Raw genomic sequence first — 18,375 nt, forward strand, 5'->3', positions numbered from 1 at the left:
CCCATCTGTTGCCAAGGTCCACATTATCCCCACTTTAGAGGTGAAAAAACTGAGTCACAGAATCACCTAAGTGGCTGAGTTGGAAACGCAGGTCTGAGGCCAGCCACACACCGTGTAGAGAGAAGAAAATTTGCCTGGACTGCAGCCAGTGGAGGGGGGTGCTCACGCCATGGCAGTGGCCTGGACAGAAGGAGGATGCCTGTCAGGGAGGGTCCTCTCAGACGCTGCCCCAAAGCCAGCACTGAATAGCAGTGCCCAACACAAGCCACCTCCAAGTCCCCACACCCAGCGGGGACCAGAGCCTGGTGTGCCTGCAAAGGCCAGTGACTGGGGGAACAGCCTGGGATTCCCCTGGGCCAGACAGTGAGGGCTGCACGTGTGTGCACGTGTGCATGCAATGGTGCAGGTGCAGGCCCTGTGCATGCGTGTAGCGTGTGTGCTGTGCCATGTGTGCGTGCCCCACAGGGCAGTGGAGACAGGCAAGGACTGGATCCCTAGACCACGTCCCATAAATGTCTGCCGGGCCCCACCGCCATACCCCAAGGCCATCGCTAGCCTCCCCCAGCTCCTCTGGGTGCCTGCAGCCTGGTGTCAGTGAGGCCCCCAGCCCCAGACTGGGGGAGACGGGTCCTCAGGCACCCAGAGGCTAAGCGGGAGCTGCTGGCCTGGCCCCCAGGCCCCCGGCACACCCTGGGGCTGACCTGGCTGCAGCAGCCCGCTTGGTTACAGCATTTCCTCCCTCGCTTGCATGCCGCTCCTCGGGCCCAGCTGTGAGCCTGGCCCGTGCAGGCAGGGCCCAGGCCGGTGTGAGCACGGCCAGCCACAGGGCCCCGCAGCTTCTAGGCCTTAGACCCTCAAGGTGCACTGTCCCCAGGCAGGCCGAGAGCCCACGGCCTCCCCCTCGGGACCCTCCCCACCCTAGCCACGGGGTGGGAGTGGGCCATCTGGCCATCCACTGTCCTCCTGGCTGGCCTGCAGGGCTGTGGGACGCACCCCCCCAGGCTGCCCCTGGGCCTGCCAAGGGAGCCACCCCTGCAGTCTCCCACCCCGACTGCCGACAGTGCCTCCCCAGGGCTGGAGGGAGTGTTTCTGTGCCCACTCCCTGGGGCATTGGCACCTCCAAGCCTGTCTCACAGGCAGCCGGAGAATCCAGGCCCCTCTGGCAGACGGGTACAGGGTGACCCCTCTCCAGGAATAGGTGGGTGCCAGGGGCTTGGGCACAGGCAGGTAGCAAGGTCACAGTCAGCGGCTGCCCAAAGCCTGCCTGCCCGGGTCACTGTCAGCCAGAGACCCTAGTGGTGGCATCAGGATGAATCCAATGTGAGCACACCTGTGGGGCCCAGGAGATGGAGGACATCTCCAGGGCCCCGAGCTGGCAGGTGAGGACAGGCAAGCGCTTTGCTAAACAAATCTTCTGCCCCTCCACGCCCCGACTCCCCATATCTGGCGCCCCGGTCAGTCTGCCCACTTGCCGTCCCTGCTGGAAGCTGCCACCTGCCATGCCAGGCCTGGCTCTCCTGGGCCTCGTGGCTGTCCTGGGCGTCAGGGCAGGGGCCCCGCTGTGCCTGTCCCGGCAGCTCAGCTGGCCAGGGGACTACGTGCTGGGGGGCTCTGCCCCCCTGGGCTCAGCTGAGGATGCTCTCGTCCCCTGGGCTGCTCTGGGCGCTGGCCACGACGATGGCCATGGAGGAGGTCAACAGCGGGTCCACCCTGATCCCCGGGGCTGCGCCTGGGCTACAACTTCTTCAACACGTGCTGGGAGCCTGTGGTCGCCGCGAAGCCCAGCTTGGTGTTCATGGCCAAGGCCGGTAGCTGCAGCGTCGCCGCCTACTGCGATTATATGCAGTACCAGCCCCACGTGCTGGCCGTCATCGGGCCCCACTCCTTCGAGGTCGCCCTGGTCACCAGCTTCTTCCTCATGCCGCACGTGCACCCCCCAGCCCGCGTCCCCCCCTCCTGCCCGCCTCGGGAGCCCCTGCGTCAGGAGCTGCCTTGGACCCGCAGGTCAGCTACGGCGCCAGCACAGACTGGCTGAGCAGCCGCGAGACGTTCCCGTCCTTCCTCCACACGGTGCCCAGCGACCGCGTGCAGGTGGCGGCCGTGGTGGAGCTGCTGCGGGAGCTGCACTGGAGCTGGGTGGCCGCCGTGGGCAGCGAAGACGAGTACAGCTGGCAGGGCCTGTGCCTCTTCTCTGGCCTGGACGACGCCAAGGGCACTTGAATCGCGCGCGAGGGCTGGGTGCCACTGCCCAGAGCCGGCAGCCCGCGGCTGGGCTCCGTGCAGGGCCTGCCACGCCGGGTGAACCAGAGCAGCGTGCAGGTGGTGAGGTGTTCTCCTCTGCCCGCACTGCCCGCACCCTCTTCAGCTACAGCATCCGCTACAGGCTCTCGCCCAAGATGTGGGTGGCCAGCGAGGCCTGGCTGCCCTCAAACCTGGTCATGACGCTGCCCAGCATGGACCGGGTGGGTACCGTGCTCGGCGTCCCGCGTCAGGGCGCCCAGATGCCCGAGTTCCCGTCCTACGTGCAGACGTGCCTGGCCCTGGCCGCGGACCCCGCCTACTGCGCCTCGCTGGACGCAGGGCAGCCAGGCCTGGAGGAGCACGTGGTGGGGCCATGCTGCCCTCAGTGTGACTGCATCACCCTGGAGAACGTGACTGACGGGCTGCTGCACCGCCAGAACTTTGCGCCTTCGCAGCTGTGTACGGCGTGGCCCAGGTGCTCCACAACACGCTGCTCTGCGACACCTCGGGCTGCCCTGTGCGGGAGCCCATGCGGCCCTGGCAGGTGAGGGCACGGGAGCTGTGCCACCAGTGCCACCAGGGAGGAGGGACAGTGGGAGCAGGTCTGGGCTGGGGGGGCTGGGGGGGCTCCCCGCCCCCCCGTCCCCCCCCCGGCCAGCACCCGGAGAACACGCACAACCTGAGCCTGCGGTTTGACACCAGCGGGAACGTGGACGTGAATCATGACCGGAAGCTGTGGGTACGGTGGGACCGGACGCCCACACTGCGTACCGTGGGCACCTTCAATGGCAGCCTGCAGCTCTGGCACTCCCAGGTGAGGTGGCACACGCAGGGAAACCAGGTGAGCGCCAGCCCTGCCTGAGGGAGCGGGGCGGCCCCCAGGGCTCAGGCAGCTGCAGCCAGCCGTGCGGAGCCTGAGCCCCGGGGCCCGTGCCAGGAGCCCGTGCCCGGAGCCCGTGCCCCAGTGCTCACGGCAGTGCAAGGAGGGCCAGGTGCCCCGCGTTAAGGGCTTCCACTCCTGCTGTTACGACGGTACCGACTGCAAAGCAGGCAGCTACCAGCGCAACCGAGGTGAGCCCTCCGAGAGCCGTGGCAGGGGCGAGGCTGGGGGAAGCCGACGGCCCCCAGCACCCCCCTCTCCTCCCCCTGCCCTCTGCAGCAAGTGTGACCAGGACCACAGGTCCCCGGACTGGAGCACCGGTGCCTCCCCCGCCGGCCCAAGTTCCTGGGGCTGCTTCTGCTCTGGCCCTGGCTCTGGGCCTGGTGCTGGCAGCCCTGGGACTCTTCATCTGGCGCCGGCACAGCCCATGGTTCGGGCCTCGGGTGGGGGGCCACAGGCCTGCTCTGCCTGGGCCTCGTCTGCCTCAGCGTTCTCCTGTTTCCCGGCTGGCCCAGCCCTGCCAGCTGCCTGGCCCAGCCGCCGCTGCACCACCTCCTGCTCACCAGCTGCTGGAGCACACCCTTCCTGCAGGCGGCTGAGATCTTCGTGGGGTCAGAGCTGCAGCCGAGCTGGGCAGACCGGCTCTGCAGCCGCCTGTGGGGTGCTGGCTGGTATCTTCCCGCCGGAGGTGCCGACAGGCTGGCAAGTGCTGCCCACGGAGGCGCTGGTGCACTGCCACGTGCACTCCTGGGTCAGCTTCGGCCTGGTGAACGCCACGCTGGCTTTCCTCTGCTTCCTGGGCACCTTCCCGGTAAAGAGCTGGCCCGGGGGCTACAACGGTGCCCGCGGCCTGACCTCTGCCATGCTGGCCTACTTCATCACCTGGGTCTCCTTCGTCCCCCTTTGCCGACGTGCACACGGTCTCCCAGCCTGCCGTGCAGGTGGGCGCCATCCTCTTCTGTGTGCTGGGCATCCTGGGCACCTCCCACCTGCCTAAGTGCTACCTGCTGCTGTGGCGGCCGGACCTCAACACCCCTGAGTTCTTCCTGGGAGGGGGCCCTGGCGATGCCAGAGGGCGAGGCAGCAGTGGGGGCGGGGAGGAGACTCAGGGAGAAAACAAGCAACCCCTGACCCAGTGACCTCACCCCAGTGAACTCATACCTTATCAAGGTGCCCCCAGACCAAGTCCCTATGCAGCAACCTAGACTGTGCCCCAACTCCGCTGTGACTCCCCAGCCCTACATTCTGCTGACCTTGACCCCACAGTGACCTCCAGAGTGCATAAGGGGCCTCAGCTCCGTGGGATCTCAACCCCTGGGGCCCCAGAGGCAGGCTCTGTCCCTGCCCCAGCCAAGCCCTGGCCTGCACAGGTGACCCAGTGCCACTGTTCCAGACAGAGGCCCATGGAGGCTTCCTCGGGGCCCCCCGTAGCCCAGGCTGAGCGCACAGGAAAGCCCCCAGCCAAACCATGTGAAGGCAAAGCTGGATAGCACTTGCCTGGCTGGGCCCAGCCTGGGCCACCCCCCCCCCCCAGCATCCTGTCCAAGCATCGTAGGAGTGGGAGGTTGGTGGGTGGGGCTTTCTTGACCCCTCTGCAGGGGTGTGTGCCTGACTGTGGGCCCCACTGCAGGGCAGAGACCCGCTCAGGAAGGAGGGGGCACCCAGCTTCCTTCTCTCCCTGGCCAGCGAGCCAGTAGAATGTGGCCAGTCCCCTCCAGCACCGCGGACAGAGCCCGGCCAGGGTCGGGGGTCAGAACCAAGGCCAGCACCAGCCGCAACGACGACCCACCCCACCCTCCACCCCCCGCACCCCCCACCGGAGCCAGGAGCCAGCGCCACAGACAGAAGACCGCCCGCCAGGACTGCTGCGGCCAGGGCCTTGTCGCTGGGTCCTGGGTCCTGGGTCAGCTCTCGGACGGACCCTGGGGAAGCTGACCCGGCCCCTGCACCCCAATCTCCTAAAGTGGTTAAAAAGAGACACAGATCACACGTCGGTCCCATAAAATTAAATGCTTTTTAGTGTTTAAAATAGCATTTACACAGAAGCAGCTCTATTAACTACCTGGACGACGCTCCAGCTCCGCACAGTATCTACAGTGCCGACGTGTGCAGGCCAGCGACGCTGGACGGAGGGAGCAGCGTGCGTGCGTGCGTGCGTGCGTGCGTGGGCGGCCACCCCAGGACCGCGGGGAGGGGCGAACTGGCCACGCCCTCTGCCCCAGACCCCGCCCCGGCAGCAGCTGTGTGCATCTGTGGCCCTTGCCCTCAGTGTCACCTTCCCTCTCCTGCCATCTCCCCCTCACCGTCCTCCCGCACACCTTCAGACACACCGTGTGTCCCTGCGGGGTGGGGGTGAACACATGAAACTCTGCTCCAGTGGCTGGGAGTGGGGGACAGCTGACTTGGCCGCCACCCCGTGGAGCACACAGGCCAGGCAATAAATAAATAAATTAGATCCCTACCCTGGGCAGCCAGAGAGAGGCCTCGGGGCTAGGACCCTACCCCCGAGAGGGCCCCCCACCCCGGCCTGGGCAGGATGGGGGGTGGGGCCTGTGAACCGGGTGAAGAGGGGGGCCCAGGCCTAGCGGCCACCTCTCAGCTCAACCTGAGGCCCCGTGCACAGCACTGTGGGCGAGTGCGGGTCCCTGAGGCACACGCCAAGGCGGGCAGGTCAGACCTGCCTGAGCACAGGGAGATGGAGGCCCCCCCACCGGGGTCTGCACAGACACAGCTGCTCTGGCCAGGAGGACGGGCTGCCATCCAGGTTACGGTGGCCTGGGCTACCCTCAGCCCCTCTCCTCCAGCCTGCTGCCACTCTGGCCAGGCCCAGACCCCATGGCACGAAGCACAGGCTGGTCTGACCCAGGAAGGCCACGAAGGCCACACAAGCTCCAGGTGCAGCCCCTCCTGCAGGGGCAGCAGGACCACTGGCTGGAAGCAGTGGCCAGGCCGGAAGCACTCTCTCCTTGGTCACATGATATCGACAAAGAACTCACAGGGGTTCCCCATGGCCTTCTGGAAGGACTGGCGGCTGCCTGTCAGCTCTGGGGGGACAGCGGCCAGCTCCCGGACAGGCGGCCCCCCAGGCGGCCCGCCCACCACCGAGTACGCCTTTGTCAGGGGGTGCAGCGGGGGGAGCCCTGGGGCGGCGGCCGAGGCCTGGCTGCGCGGGCTGCTGCCACGGCTGAGCTGGCCAGCAGGACGCTCCCGCCAGCCGCCGCTGCCCACCCCGCTTGGCACTGTGTGGTCCGACTCGCTGCCACTGCCCCCAGCTCCAGCCGACCGGCTCTCCTTCTCGCGCCCCAGGGCCCGACGGCTGCTCCCGCCAGCGCTCCGGGTGGACCCACTGCTTTTGCTTCCTGGGGTCAAGAAGGGGGGAGAGGAATGCGACGGTCAGTGCCGGGCCTTGACTCTTCCAAGATGGCCGGCCATCGCGAGGACAACCAGGGGCAGAGCCTGGTGGTCCTGAGCCGGGGTGCAGGTGGAGGGGGGAGCCATGCAGACACAAGGGCTGGGCCGGCCCCGCCCAGGGAAGCAAGAGCAGCTGCAGCAGGCCGGGGGGGGGGGCGCGGGGGGGCAGTGGCAGACAGGCAGGGACACCAGGGCCAGCTCAGTGCCCCCACTCCTCACCCCAGTGCCTGGACCGAGGGCCTGGTCTTGCAGCTGAGAAACCGAGGCCCAGAGAAGGCCGTGTGTGCTTGGCGCACCTGCCGGCCATCTTGGGCTCCCCACCCAAGACCCGCCTTTCGTCTGACCCTGGAGCCCTGGCTGGCCACTCGGCTCAGCCCCTCCTGGGCTCAGGAAGTGTCGGGAACCTGAAGACGCCCACTGGCTGGGGATGTGCCGGGAGGGACGCCGGGCAGGACCCTGGCTTACCGGCCCCGAGGGTCCGTTCCGCTAGTCCTTCAGTCTAAGGCTTGCCCAGCACAAAGCAAGGGATAGATGAGTTACAGAGCAGGCCCGGCTGGGCACCCACACCCTGCTACCAGGGTGTGACCCCACCGGCTGGGCCTGTCCAGGGTCCACAGGTGCCCAACACGGCTTCCCCTCAGACACCACTATCCTCTGATCCACTCTCCTGTCTCCCCGTCCCTTTCTGGGTCCACCGGGCCAGCCACCAGACCTCTCCCCAGACGCTGGGGGCACGGGCCCATGGACCTCACTGACCCCACTCAGCCTCGGGACACTTCCAACAGGTCCCCTCCTCAGGGACACCCCAAGCTTCCCGCTCAGCTGCCCCACACATCCCAGCATCGGGCTGGGCCGTCTATGAAACTGTCACCTCCGGCTGCAGGTGGAAGGCGGAAGTCTCTGTCCTCCACTGTGTCCTGGGGTCCCCATGCCACTCCCCCACCCGGGCCACCACACCCCGACGCCCCCATCCTTCCCACACCACCTCTGGCCTCTGCCACGGCTGGAGCACCGGCCCCCACACGCAACCCCTGAAGCCTCCGGGTTCTCTCTGGCCCCCCTTCGACCACTCGCCCCTTCTAGAAGGAGCCACCCAGGGCCCAAGCACAGAGCGGATGGGAGCGCACAGGGTGGAGGAACCGGCACACAGGGCAGAGCTAGGCGGTGGGGAAGGTGTGGCGGCCGGGCGGGAGGCCCTCACCTTCACTCTGCTGACTGCCAGCACTGCCGCTGCCGTAGCCGAAGCCGGGGTCCTGGTACGCGGGCGGGAAGCAGGGCGGGGGCCCCGGGTACTGGTAGGGGTAGCCCTGCCCCAGGGGCCAGGGGGCGGCCGGGTGGGGCAGCGGGGCCAGCGTGTCCTGATCCGAGGCCCCGCTGGAGCCGCTGTTGAGGTTCAGCGCCGCGAAGTCTGCGAAGGGGTAGGCGGGGGTGAGGGGGGTGGGTGGCGCGGGGCGGGGGTGGGGGCGGGGTTGGCGTGGGGCGGGCGTGGGGCGGCGTGGGCGGGCCCTCTGGGGACCCCGCCCCGCAGCCCCTACTCACTGCTGCACAGGTCCCCGAAGACGTAGTAGCACTGCTCGGAGAAGGTGATCTTGTTCACCGTGTGCCGCAGGAAGCCGCGCTTCAGCATGCTGCTGGCGTACCTGCGCGCCTCCCGCCGCTCACGGAAGCCCTCCAGGTGCGTGTACAGCCAGTCCACCACGTCCGCCCCTGGTGTGGTGGGCGGCCGTCAGGCAGGGGCCCGGGGCCGCCCCGCCCCGCCCCCTCTGCTGGCCGTGGGACCCTCACCAATGACGGCGTTGGCGATGGTGATCTTGAGCCACATGCGGTCGCGGATCTCCAGGCCTGAGTCCGGCAGCTGCATGACCCGGACGACAGCGCCCATGTCACTCTTCACCGTCAGCGGCACCTCCTCCAGCTCTGCAAGGCACGGCCTCCTCCTCAGCCCGAGTGGCTGACAGACGGGGCGGGGGTCAGAATGGACCCCAGGCCCCACCTGCCGCACCCCCTCAGAGACCAGATTCTGCTGGCCCAGTGACTGGGGGGTCCAGCCCCACTGCTTGACAGCTCCGAGGGTCAGGGAGCCGGCACATGGGGGTGGGTGGGGGCTGGACCTTCGTCTCCTACCCTGCAGGCGCTTCATCAGAATCTGGGATCCAACCAGGACGAGGAACCCACGGGCGGAGATCGGGCCTCTTCAACCCCCTCCCCCGCGAGCTCGGGGCTATTAGTCATGTTAGTGGCAGGAAAGCCAGGTGAGGGCCCTGCTCAGACAGCCGCCCCTCCCCGCCCCGCCCCGCCCCTCAGGCAGACCCCTGGGCTGGCCGGGCCCCTCCAGGCATCTTCCACCTCCACCAGAGGCTGGGAGGAGGGCGGAGCCCTGTGGGCGCTGCATCTGACTGCCGGAGCCTGGCATGGGCTGGGCCTCGGGTGCAACCGACCATCCCCATCCGGGGCGCCGCGGCCAGGCCCTCGCCTGGGGCCTCAGTTCCCTGGTCTCGTGAGCCACCACTTACGCGGAGCGCCGGGCACCGAGCTGGTTAGTGAGGAGGTGCTGGTGCGCGTGACGGCGCTGGAGCAGGGGCTCGTACCGTAGCGGGGCAGGGCTCCGGTCAGCGCCGCCGTGTGCGACAGCCAGGCGGCCGGGTCAATGGGCCGAACGGGGTCAGCTGGGCGGCCACCGCGCGGCAACAGACGGACGGACGGACGGCGGGAGAGAGAGCAGAGCACAGGGGCGCAGAGGAGAGAGGACCTTCAGGCCGCGCTGGGCACCCCCCGCCCCCGCCCCGCTGGCCCCGTGGGGTCACTCACCCCTCGGGATGGTGAAGTAGCTGCGGGGCGTCGGGTCCCAGCACTTGGCCACAGTGAGGCTGATGGGCCTGCGGGGAGGGCGGGTCACACGGCGAGGCCCCGGGGGGACCCCCCCAACTCTCAGCCCCTGCCCCGCCCGCCCCGCGCCTCACCCTGTCTGGGACACGATCTCCCGCAGGACCCGCACCGCGTCGTCGTTGCTCATGTTCTCAAAGTTGACGTCGTTCACCTGGGGACGAGGGGTCAGCGCGGTGGGTGCAGGTGCCGGCCCCCCGGCCCCCCAGTGGCTCCCCCGGCCCCGCACCTGCAGCAGCATGTCACCCGGCTCGATGCGGCCGTCGGCAGCCACGGCGCCGCCCTTCATGATGGAGCCGATGTAGATGCCGCCGTCGCCCCGGTCATTGCTCTGGCCCACGATGCTGATGCCCAGGAAGTGGTGCCTCTCTGCAGAGAGGGGGGGTGAGCAGGTGCCCCCCACCCGAGGACCCCGTGCCAGGCCCGAGGACCTGCCCCGCCGAGGCCTCACCCATGTTGAGCGTGACGGTGATGATATTCAGGGACATGGTGGAGTCCGTGATGCTGCTGAAGGAAGAGGCCTGCGGGGGGCGCCAGGTGAGGGGCTGCGGGTGGGACCGCGGCTGAGACCCACCTGCCCGCTCGGGCCTCCACACCTACCCGGTCTGTCTGCCGCAGGCGCTGCTTCCGCCGCCGGCGCTTGTGCTTCCGGATGAGCCGGGAGGAGGTGCTCTGCTCCGTGGAGCTGCTCAGCCTGGCGGGGTCGGGGCGTGGGGGGTGGGGGTGGGGGGGGTGGGGGCGGTCGGCGCAGAGTCAGGGCCTGGCCACCCCTCCCCCACGCGGCAGAGGAAACTGAGGCCAGAGGGGCGGGGGCGGGGCCAGACCTGGGGAAAGCCGCCCCCCCCAAGACAGCGAGCCACCAGCAGGGCCCCCTGCCCACACGTGCACATGCACGCGGACACACCCTGCGCACACGCCCCGCCCCGCCTCGCACCCCAGCCCTCGCCCACCGGCTGGTGTTGTCGTCCTCCTCCGAGTCGATGAAGCTGCTGGACTCAAGTTCACTGCTCAGCACGGTGGACGCGCTGTCGGGGGGCAGCCCTAGGTCCCGCCGCCGGTCCCCCCTTGGGTGCCCGTTCGTCCGGGCGGCTATGGGGACAGCAGGGAGGGGGGCTGGCGGTGGGGTCCCCTGGAGGTCACGGGCGGCCCTGCAGCCTAGAGCACCTGTTGACCTGGGAGCTGGCAGGGTGACCGCTGGGTTGCTGGGGGGGGCCACTAGGGTCCTGGAACCTCTGCCAAGGGACCCCCGCTGGACAGGGCAGTACGTGGGGGTCAGCAGGGGCTTGGGGCGCCCATGGGGTCCCGGGGAGGTCAAGGGTGTGGCCTCGTTACCCTCCTCGCGGTTCCGGCGTCGGGCTCGCTCCCGCCGGTGGCTGACCAGGGACTCCGTGCCGGTCTCGTTGTCCATCCCATCTCGGCTGCCGGCCACATTCGGGCTGTGCCGACAAGGGGGGCTGGGCTGGGGCGGCCGGGCCACTCACGCCTCGAACGCCCTCTCAGCTCCTCTGCTGCCCTCGTCTAGTGGGACCCCGACTCCAGCAGGGGCCCCCATCCACCCGCCGGCCCACTCCAGGCCTCTCCGCCCGCCCCTCCTCTGCTGACCAGCGCCTACTGACCGTGGGTCCCTGCTCAGGGACCTGCCCCTCCCCACCCCTAAGAGGCCTGGCAGGACACAGGCCCCTCAGAACCACTGGGCTCAGCGCCACCCCTCAGAGTCCTTACTGGAAGGAGGGGGGCCGGGAGTCCCCGATGCCGCCTGTCCGCTCGAGAGGCGGAGGCAGGTCTGCGTGGCCGTCAGTGCCCTGAGACCCTGCATCCGAGTGTGTGCCCTCAGCCAGGACCAGCTGCGGAGGAGAGCAGGGCTCAGGGACCGGCTTCCAGGCAAGCCTTGGCAGGGCACCGGGGCACAGGTGACCAGCCTCCTCCACTCCCACCAGCCCAGGGCCCTCTGCCAGCACCCCGTGGACTCACCCAGGAGACCACGCGGCCGTTGAAGCAGGGCAGCCTAGCATTGTCGTCGGAGATCTCCTCCTTCACAACCCTGCAGGCAGATGCAGCCGTGAGGCCACTGCAGTGGGGCCTGCTCCCAGCACTGGGCTCTGGACGAGGGCCCCAGCTCGTCTGGGGTGCAGGCCACACGGGGCGTCCAGCCACACGCCCAGATGTCAGCCTGTGCGGATGCCCGCACCTGGCACCTCCCTTCCCAGGAACCTTTACCACCCTTCCAAGGGCCCCTTCCAGGGCCCAGGTCCAAGGGGACCCAGACACTCCCAGCACCAAGGGTCACTGCCTGGACGGCCCTAAAATGCGAGTATCTGCCTTGCTTTGCGCCTCTGTGCCCCCCCGGCCTGTGCATGGTGAGGGCAGAGCCCACCCTGCCAGCCTAGAACAGGGCCTGGTTCACAGCAGGCCTCAGCACAGATGCGGGCAGGTCGAGAGGGCACAACACACAGACCGACACGCACACACTCCAAGGGCAGGCGGCCGCCCCCCGGCCCATCGGCCCAGCCAGGGAGACAAAAACAGACCCCCACTCAACGGCACCAGCCCAACTTGAGACCTGGAAGGGCAGCCAAGCTCAGGGCCAGCTGGGGCCACAGAGAAGCCTCAGGCCCTGGAGGGCAGCGAGCGCCACCAGCCATACCACTGCCCAGCGGCTAGCCCTGGCCTATCCCTTAATGCCGCCCCCAGTCAGGGGAGCTTGGGGTGGGGTGGGAGAGGCAGGTCGCCAAGGGCCCGGCAATGCTAACTGGGAAGGAGGCCAATGACCCTGGGGCCAGAAACTGGTTGGGGAGGTCCAGGTGTCAGGTTCAAAAGGGTGAGGAGGGCAGCAGGGGAAGGGCCACGGGGCAGGGCGGGCAGTGCTGTGGCCCAGACACATCCCACACTGCGGCCTCCCCGGGGAGGCCCGGAGAGCAGGGCAGGCAGGGCGGGGCCTGTGGCAGGAGGTGCCCCGAGGCCGTGCCCCCTGGAGGCCAGCCCTGCCCAGCGTGGCAGGTTCCTACACTTGGGCTTGGGCCCAGTGCAGAAACAGGAGCCGGGAGACCAGGCGGGAAGCGGCCTTGTGGCCCGCTGGGCACAGACACCGCGACTCGGCTAGTCCTTGGCAGCAACAGGTGGCACAGGACGCTCCCATCCAGAGAGCAAGGCTCCAGTCCACCCCACCCACCAGGAGAGGGCCCAAGACCTCAGGGCAGAGTGGACAGAGGAGACGGGCCAGCTGGGGAGGGAGGGGGCACCCCGCCAGGGTCCTTCGGTGACCCCCCCGTTCTGTGCCTGTGTGGCATCCCAGGGCCAGCCACACAGGTACAGATGAGGTGGACAGAACAAGGGACAGAAAGAGTCATTTCTCAGGACACCCCCTCTCCCCAGTGAGGAGCAGACACTGTGTTTGTGGCCCCCACTCACACATCACAGTCCGGCAGAGCTGAGCTCTGGGGAGGCCGAGACCCAGCCCAAGATTTAGTCAAGGAGGCCACACAGAAGTTCGTCACCCCAGGAAGACCTGCGGTGGCCTGGGGACACTTGTGGTTCTGCCAGCTGCAGCCAACAGACGGGGCTGCAGCAAGCCCTCCCGGGGGCCCAGCAGGCCCCAAGCACCGTCTCTGAGCGACTGCGGTGACAGAGACATGGGAGGGACCTGGCTCCCACTTCACAGCCCCAGTGGCCCGGCCGGCGGCCTCCCCTGCCGCCCCCCCGCCCCCGCCCTCGCCCTTTCTGACTTACACCACGGGGCCTGCCTGGCTCCCCCAGAGGTGGACACCCCAGGCAGGGGGGCCCAGGGGCATGCTGAGTGCCCACACGGCCAGAGCCTCCAGGTGACCCGCCGCCCGGGGCTGCCTGAGGCCCCCATGTAGCCCACCCACACACGAACGCCCCTCCCAGCGCCCAGAGGCGCTGCTTCCCTGGCCCTCTCCAGCCTGCGAAACACATACCTTGCAGCCTGCACTACGGAGCATCCTGCCCTCCACCGGGCGTTGGGGCGCTGAGGGGCAGCTAGGCCGGGACAGCAGGGAGGGAGGGGCAGGTGCCCCAGCCCCCAGGACAAAGGGCACAGGGGCACACGCTGCCCACCCCCGGCGATGACCAGGGATAGGGACGAGGTCGGGGGTGGGCTTGGGGGAGGCCTTGGCCAAGCCTGGGGAAATGCCCCCCACACAACCCCAGGGCTCCCCTGAGGTCTGAGAGTAGACCTCAGGAGCAGTGGTCAGTGAAGACACTGAACCTTGTGGTGGCCACCCAGGGGCACCCCCATGGGCATCTTGCCCACAACCTCAGGATTCCTGGCGAAATCCCAGTTACCCTAGCACTTGGGCTGCCCAGCCCCGCCCGCTACCCCTGCAGACTCGCCCCGCCAAGGAATCTGCTCAGAGCGGGGCCCTTGGAGCTGAGCCAGGGGCCCAGGGGGACCCCTGGGCTCCCAGAGGCCCAGTGGGATGGCCCCAACTATGTCCCCAGAGGCACAGTGTTCCCCCATGGGTCGGGGTCCTCAGCTCCCCCAGAGCCTTCCTCTGTCCCCTCACTGCCTCCTGCCCAGGCCCAGGCTCTGCAGGCCTCGGGGTGAGTGGATCCAAGTCCTCCAAGCCCTGCCACAAGCTCCGGGGGGTGACCCATCTAGACTCTCCCAACACCACTAGGGGCACTGACTCCAGATGGTGGGCAGAGTGGGAGCTCGGGCAGCCTGCGCCAGGCCAAGCACAGCCCCCCACTGCACCCCCCAGGGCCCACAGACAGATGGCCCCACAGACCAGAGCTCCTGGCGCAGAGATGCAGGGGCCAGGGCCACTGCCAAGTCCAGCCAGGCCTGGAATCGGCAAGGCAGCCCTGGCAGCAGAAACCTGTGAGCCAGACACCCTCACCCTCTGCCACTCAGCCCAAAGGCTGGGCCCAGGCGTCTCCCTGCACTGCCGCTCACCAAACCCGATGCCTGGCACTTCCAGGCCAGCCGAGCACAAGCCCAGAGGCCCTCCCCAGCTTCGCTGGGGCACGAAAGCTGTGACCTGCATGGGAAAAGTGGGAGGTGGGTGCAGGACTCGCCACCCACTTGGCCAAAGATGCCCGTGGGGAGTGGGACCCGGCCCAGAGCATGGGGCGGTGGCCACACCTTAGACTTAGTAAGGGAAGGGGTTCCCTTCCTGGCCAGCCGTGGCCAGGAACAGAGGCCCCAGGAACTCAGGGCCCAGCCCACAGTGGGCTGAGGGGTTAGGGCAGGAAGCCCAGGCTCACAAGGTGCCCTCACAGTCCCCAATCTGAGGCCACCCCTCTTATGAGGGGGCTGCTGCCCCAGCCCAGCCAGGACCTGCCCCCACTTTCCCCAACCTCCAGCTACATCCACTAGGTATCTAGGGTGAGCTTCCAGCTCTCATTTATACTAAAGTGTGAGTGACTATTCAGCCCCTCCCAGAGGAAATTTATTACACTGAGTAAATGATTCTACAGAATAAATAAAACTTGGAGCTCTGTAGGTAGACCTCAGGGGAGGGGAGGAAGAGGCAGATCCTCTCCAAGGGTCCCTGAGGCCAACAGGCCACAAACCAGAGGTCTCGGGGGTGGGGAATAAGGTGAGCCTCCCCTGCTCTGTCTGCCCATTTCGCCTTCCAGAGTCACCCGAATCCCTCCCCGTCCCAGCCCAGCCTACTAGCCCGGTCTTGTTCTCTCCCCCCTCATCCCAGTCATGCTGAGACAACCTGAAGAACTCCTACTTGTGCTTCAAGACCCAGATCTGCCTGCCCACTGACCTCCTAGGCCAGGGCACCCATGGGTCCTGCAAATCCTCCAGCAGGCCCAGCCTCTGCTGGGAGTGCACCTTGATGGGGGCAGGGGTCTCTGCAGCTCAGCAGCTACCAGACGGAGGACCAGGGTCAGGGCCCTCAGGATGCACCCCAGATCATGGTCCAAGGGCAGCAACCTAGGGGGTTGGGCACACACTGTGCCTCACATTCCCTGCAGGCTTTGGTTTGTGACAGAGCATGTGTGACTTCAGTAATTTTTGTTGAAATAATAAACTAAGTTAAAAACAAAAGCACCCTTTCACATACCCAGTGCTCACAGCCAAAGCACAGCAGACCCAGAGCAGTGAGACTGTAGGAGATCACCCAACGAGGGCTGGCTCCCCAAATCAATGCCCTACCAGGGGAGCCCAGCCTGGGGGTGGCTCCTAACACGAGCCCGGCAGGGCTGCAGGCTGCCAAGAGCACATGCCCCCTTCTCTGCCTCTCCCTGGTGCTGGGGAGGCATGAGAGTCCAGCTGCCCACATGTCCCTCAGGCCTTCCTGAGAGCCACAAAGTAGCCTCAGCTTGACCTGACCTGGGCCTGCCCAAGGCCCATGCAAACCACAGAATCCAGGAAATGGCTCAATGTCAAAGTCCCGAGACGCAGCCACAGACAAGGACACGGGCTGCCTGAGGGCACCCAGGCACACCTGCTCCGCGCACGAGGCCTCTGGGTGCCCCCCCCCGCCCCCGCCCCAGCACCGCTGAGCAGGGGACTCAGGTTACCCGTGGCTGTGCCGGGTCAGACCTCAAGCGGACAGCCAGCCTCCAGCTCACCGCTCACCGTTCCAGAGGCCCAGCCCAGCACAAGCGGGAAGTCCCCACGGCCAGAACAGCCACCACTAAGGGCAGACATGCGGACGCTGACACAGAAGCTGCCCCGAGTCAGCAGTTGGCCTGGGCCGCTCCCAGGAACCCAAGTGCCATGTGGCTCAGCAGGGACAGAAGCCCTGTGGCCAGCAACCCCGGGGCAGGGGTGGGTGGAATAAAGCCCCACATTGCCCAGTGACCCTTGACCTCTGCCCTGTCCCGAGGGCCCGGGAGAAGGGGGTCAGGAGGACGCTATCCTGAGCCTCCAGAAACGTCTGCAGACCCCAGCAGACAGATCTGTGCCCCTGTCCCAGATCACCTCATTTCCCCCATGCTAACTAGGGAACCCACTGGGTGGCCGGCACCCTGTCCCCACCCCCACCCCTCCCCTCCCAACACTCGGACACTCCTCTGACCCCAAGCCCCATGAATCGCAAGCTCTCCAGGCCATCCCTAAGCATCTGACCTCCACATAAGGGGGGCAAAGGACCCTGAGCCTGACAGGTGCCAAGGTGGTACTTTCGAGGTCGACCTGGACTACAGACCTCCACCGCAAGTCACACTCAGGACAGGACCCAGGGCAGGTGGAGAAGCCAGGACCCTCGCCTGCCCACCGTCCAGAGCTCTCAGGCTCCTGGGCAGGCAGTCAGGGGCCCAGGCGTCCCCTGCTCAGGGCACAGACAGGTGGGACACACCGCACCGGGGCGCGCAGGCACGGGGAGGCACCGCCCGGGTCACAGCCCCAGGATCTGCCCTGCCTGGCGCAGACAGGTGCCCACACGCGCGCCCGCGCACAGGCCCTGTGGCCCACTGACCCGAAGTCCTGGTCCATGGACTTGAAAAAGAATTTGTAGGCGTGCACGGGCCGGTTGCTGAGCACGTTCTTGAAGTCGGCCAGCGTGACGCGCTCGGGCGCCACGGGCAGCTTGACCAGGTACGGCGTCTCCTCCTCGTCCATGTGATAGATGATCTTGGTCTCCGCCATGGCGCGGCGCTAAGGCCCGGCCCGGGCCTTGGACGCGGGCGCCTCCCCGCCGCCGGCCCGCGCCCCGCCCGCGCGCCGCTCCCGGCCCAGCCGCGACCAGGCCCCCGCGCCCCCGCCCGGCCGCTCCGGCCCCGCCCGCCCTGCCGGCCTCAGCCCCGGCCCCGGCCCCGCACACACCACGGCTGCTGCCCCGCCGCCCGCGGCCACCCATGCGCCCCCGGCCCGGGACGCAGGCAGGGAGGGCGCGAAGCCCGCCGCGTCCGTGCGCCCCGCCGCCGCCCCCTCGGGCCGCGCGTTAAAGGGACGGAGGGCCCTGCTGCGCGCGGCCGTGGGGGGGCGCCAGAGAGCGGCGGGCCTGACGTCACCGGGCTGCCCGCGGCAAGGGGCGGGGCTGCGCACGCGCGGGCGCGGCGAGGGCGGGGCCTCCCTGCCTGCGTCCAGGCCGGGAAGCCGTGGCGCGCGCGTCCCGCGGCCGCCGCGTGCACAGGCCGGCAGCCCTCGGCTCCCGGCTCTCGGCCCTTGGGCGGCCGGGGCGCGCCCCGCGGGGAGGAGGTGGGTGGGGGCCCTCAGGAAGCTCTGCACCCGGCCTGGAGCCCTCGGAGGGGTTCCGCGCGGCCAGGCTCCGGTCCTCCTCCTCTTAAGAGTCCGGAGGCGCCGTGGTCACATCGGCGGGGTGCGGGGGAACCGCGGGAAACAGAATTGTGTCCGGGCCGGAGCCGAGAACAGTCGGTCACATTGCGCCCCCGCGCCAGCTCCGAGCTGGCGCGCCCTCTACCGGGTCACACGGGGGCTCCGAGAAACACGGGCCAAGGGAATGCCGGTGCCCCCGTGGACGAGGGAATGCAAGTGTGAGCACGTGTATGTGATGCTCAGGCGACGGCGGGGTCAGCGCGGGCAGGTGTGCGCACGCAGGGGCACGGTGCTTCTGGCAGCAGGTGTAGGGATTCTTTTCCCGGCCGCTCTCCATCGAACCTGCCTGGGGTCCTCCTGCCTGGGGTCAAGGGAGACGCGGAGCAGCGCCCCTCCGGCTGTGAAGGGTCCAGCCCAATGGGGAGAGCGGCTCTCCCTACCCCCCACCCAAGGAGGAAAACTTGAGGCCACTAGAAGGAGGCCCACGCTGGCAAGAGTGAGAAGGGAGAGGCCCTAGGATGCGGCCTGAGAGTTATGCCGGTGGGCGGCACATGCTGCTCTGAGGCCCGTCCCCAGCGCCCCGCCTTGAAGCTGGCTGGAGCTGAGACTCTCCCATCTGTCGGGTCACGACCATCCTCACGCAGTGGGCCAGCACAAGAGGAGACCTCATTAGTCCATCACTGACTGGAGGAGCTAGAGTTTGGCCATAAGTCCCTGAGTCCAGGCCGGGGACCACCCCCAGGTGAGCCTAGGCAGGGGTCCT

The 18,375-nt window shown here is 68.1% G+C and overlaps 2 protein-coding genes across 3 annotated transcripts; one reads left to right on the forward strand and one right to left on the reverse strand.

Moving 5' to 3' along the window:
* On the forward strand, positions 1-5,152 carry TAS1R3 (taste 1 receptor member 3). The gene is given in 12 exon segments (XM_067717365.1): positions 1-1,648; positions 1,650-1,716; positions 1,718-1,927; positions 2,005-2,323; positions 2,326-2,682; positions 2,685-3,082; positions 3,195-3,472; positions 3,474-3,564; positions 3,566-3,795; positions 3,797-4,021; positions 4,023-4,204; positions 4,207-5,152. Coding segments are annotated over 12 exon segments (2,727 nt in total). The 5' UTR covers positions 1-1,346; the 3' UTR covers positions 4,275-5,152.
* Positions 5,117-17,083, reverse strand: DVL1 (dishevelled segment polarity protein 1). Of its 2 annotated transcripts, none has more exons than XM_067717301.1 (15): positions 16,813-17,083; positions 11,387-11,456; positions 11,138-11,259; positions 10,748-10,851; positions 10,366-10,504; positions 10,016-10,109; positions 9,867-9,936; positions 9,645-9,784; positions 9,493-9,569; positions 9,341-9,408; positions 9,046-9,198; positions 8,318-8,449; positions 8,072-8,239; positions 7,734-7,940; positions 5,117-6,480 (listed from the first exon to the last, which is right to left on the reverse strand). In XM_067717301.1, exons 1-15 carry the CDS (start codon positions 16,980-16,982, stop codon positions 6,092-6,094), a joined length of 2,103 nt encoding a protein of 700 aa, XP_067573402.1. In that variant the 5' UTR covers positions 16,983-17,083; the 3' UTR covers positions 5,117-6,091. The 2 variants fall into 2 exon arrangements, with proteins under 2 accessions (XP_067573402.1, XP_067573408.1); XM_067717307.1 differs by having other exon boundaries at positions 9,121-9,198; positions 16,813-17,082.
* Positions 17,084-18,375: the final 1,292 nt, after the last annotated feature.

Source organism: Pseudorca crassidens, chromosome 2, assembly GCF_039906515.1.
Source record: "Pseudorca crassidens isolate mPseCra1 chromosome 2, mPseCra1.hap1, whole genome shotgun sequence".
In the NCBI taxonomy this organism is placed as follows: Eukaryota; Metazoa; Chordata; class Mammalia; order Artiodactyla; family Delphinidae; genus Pseudorca; species Pseudorca crassidens.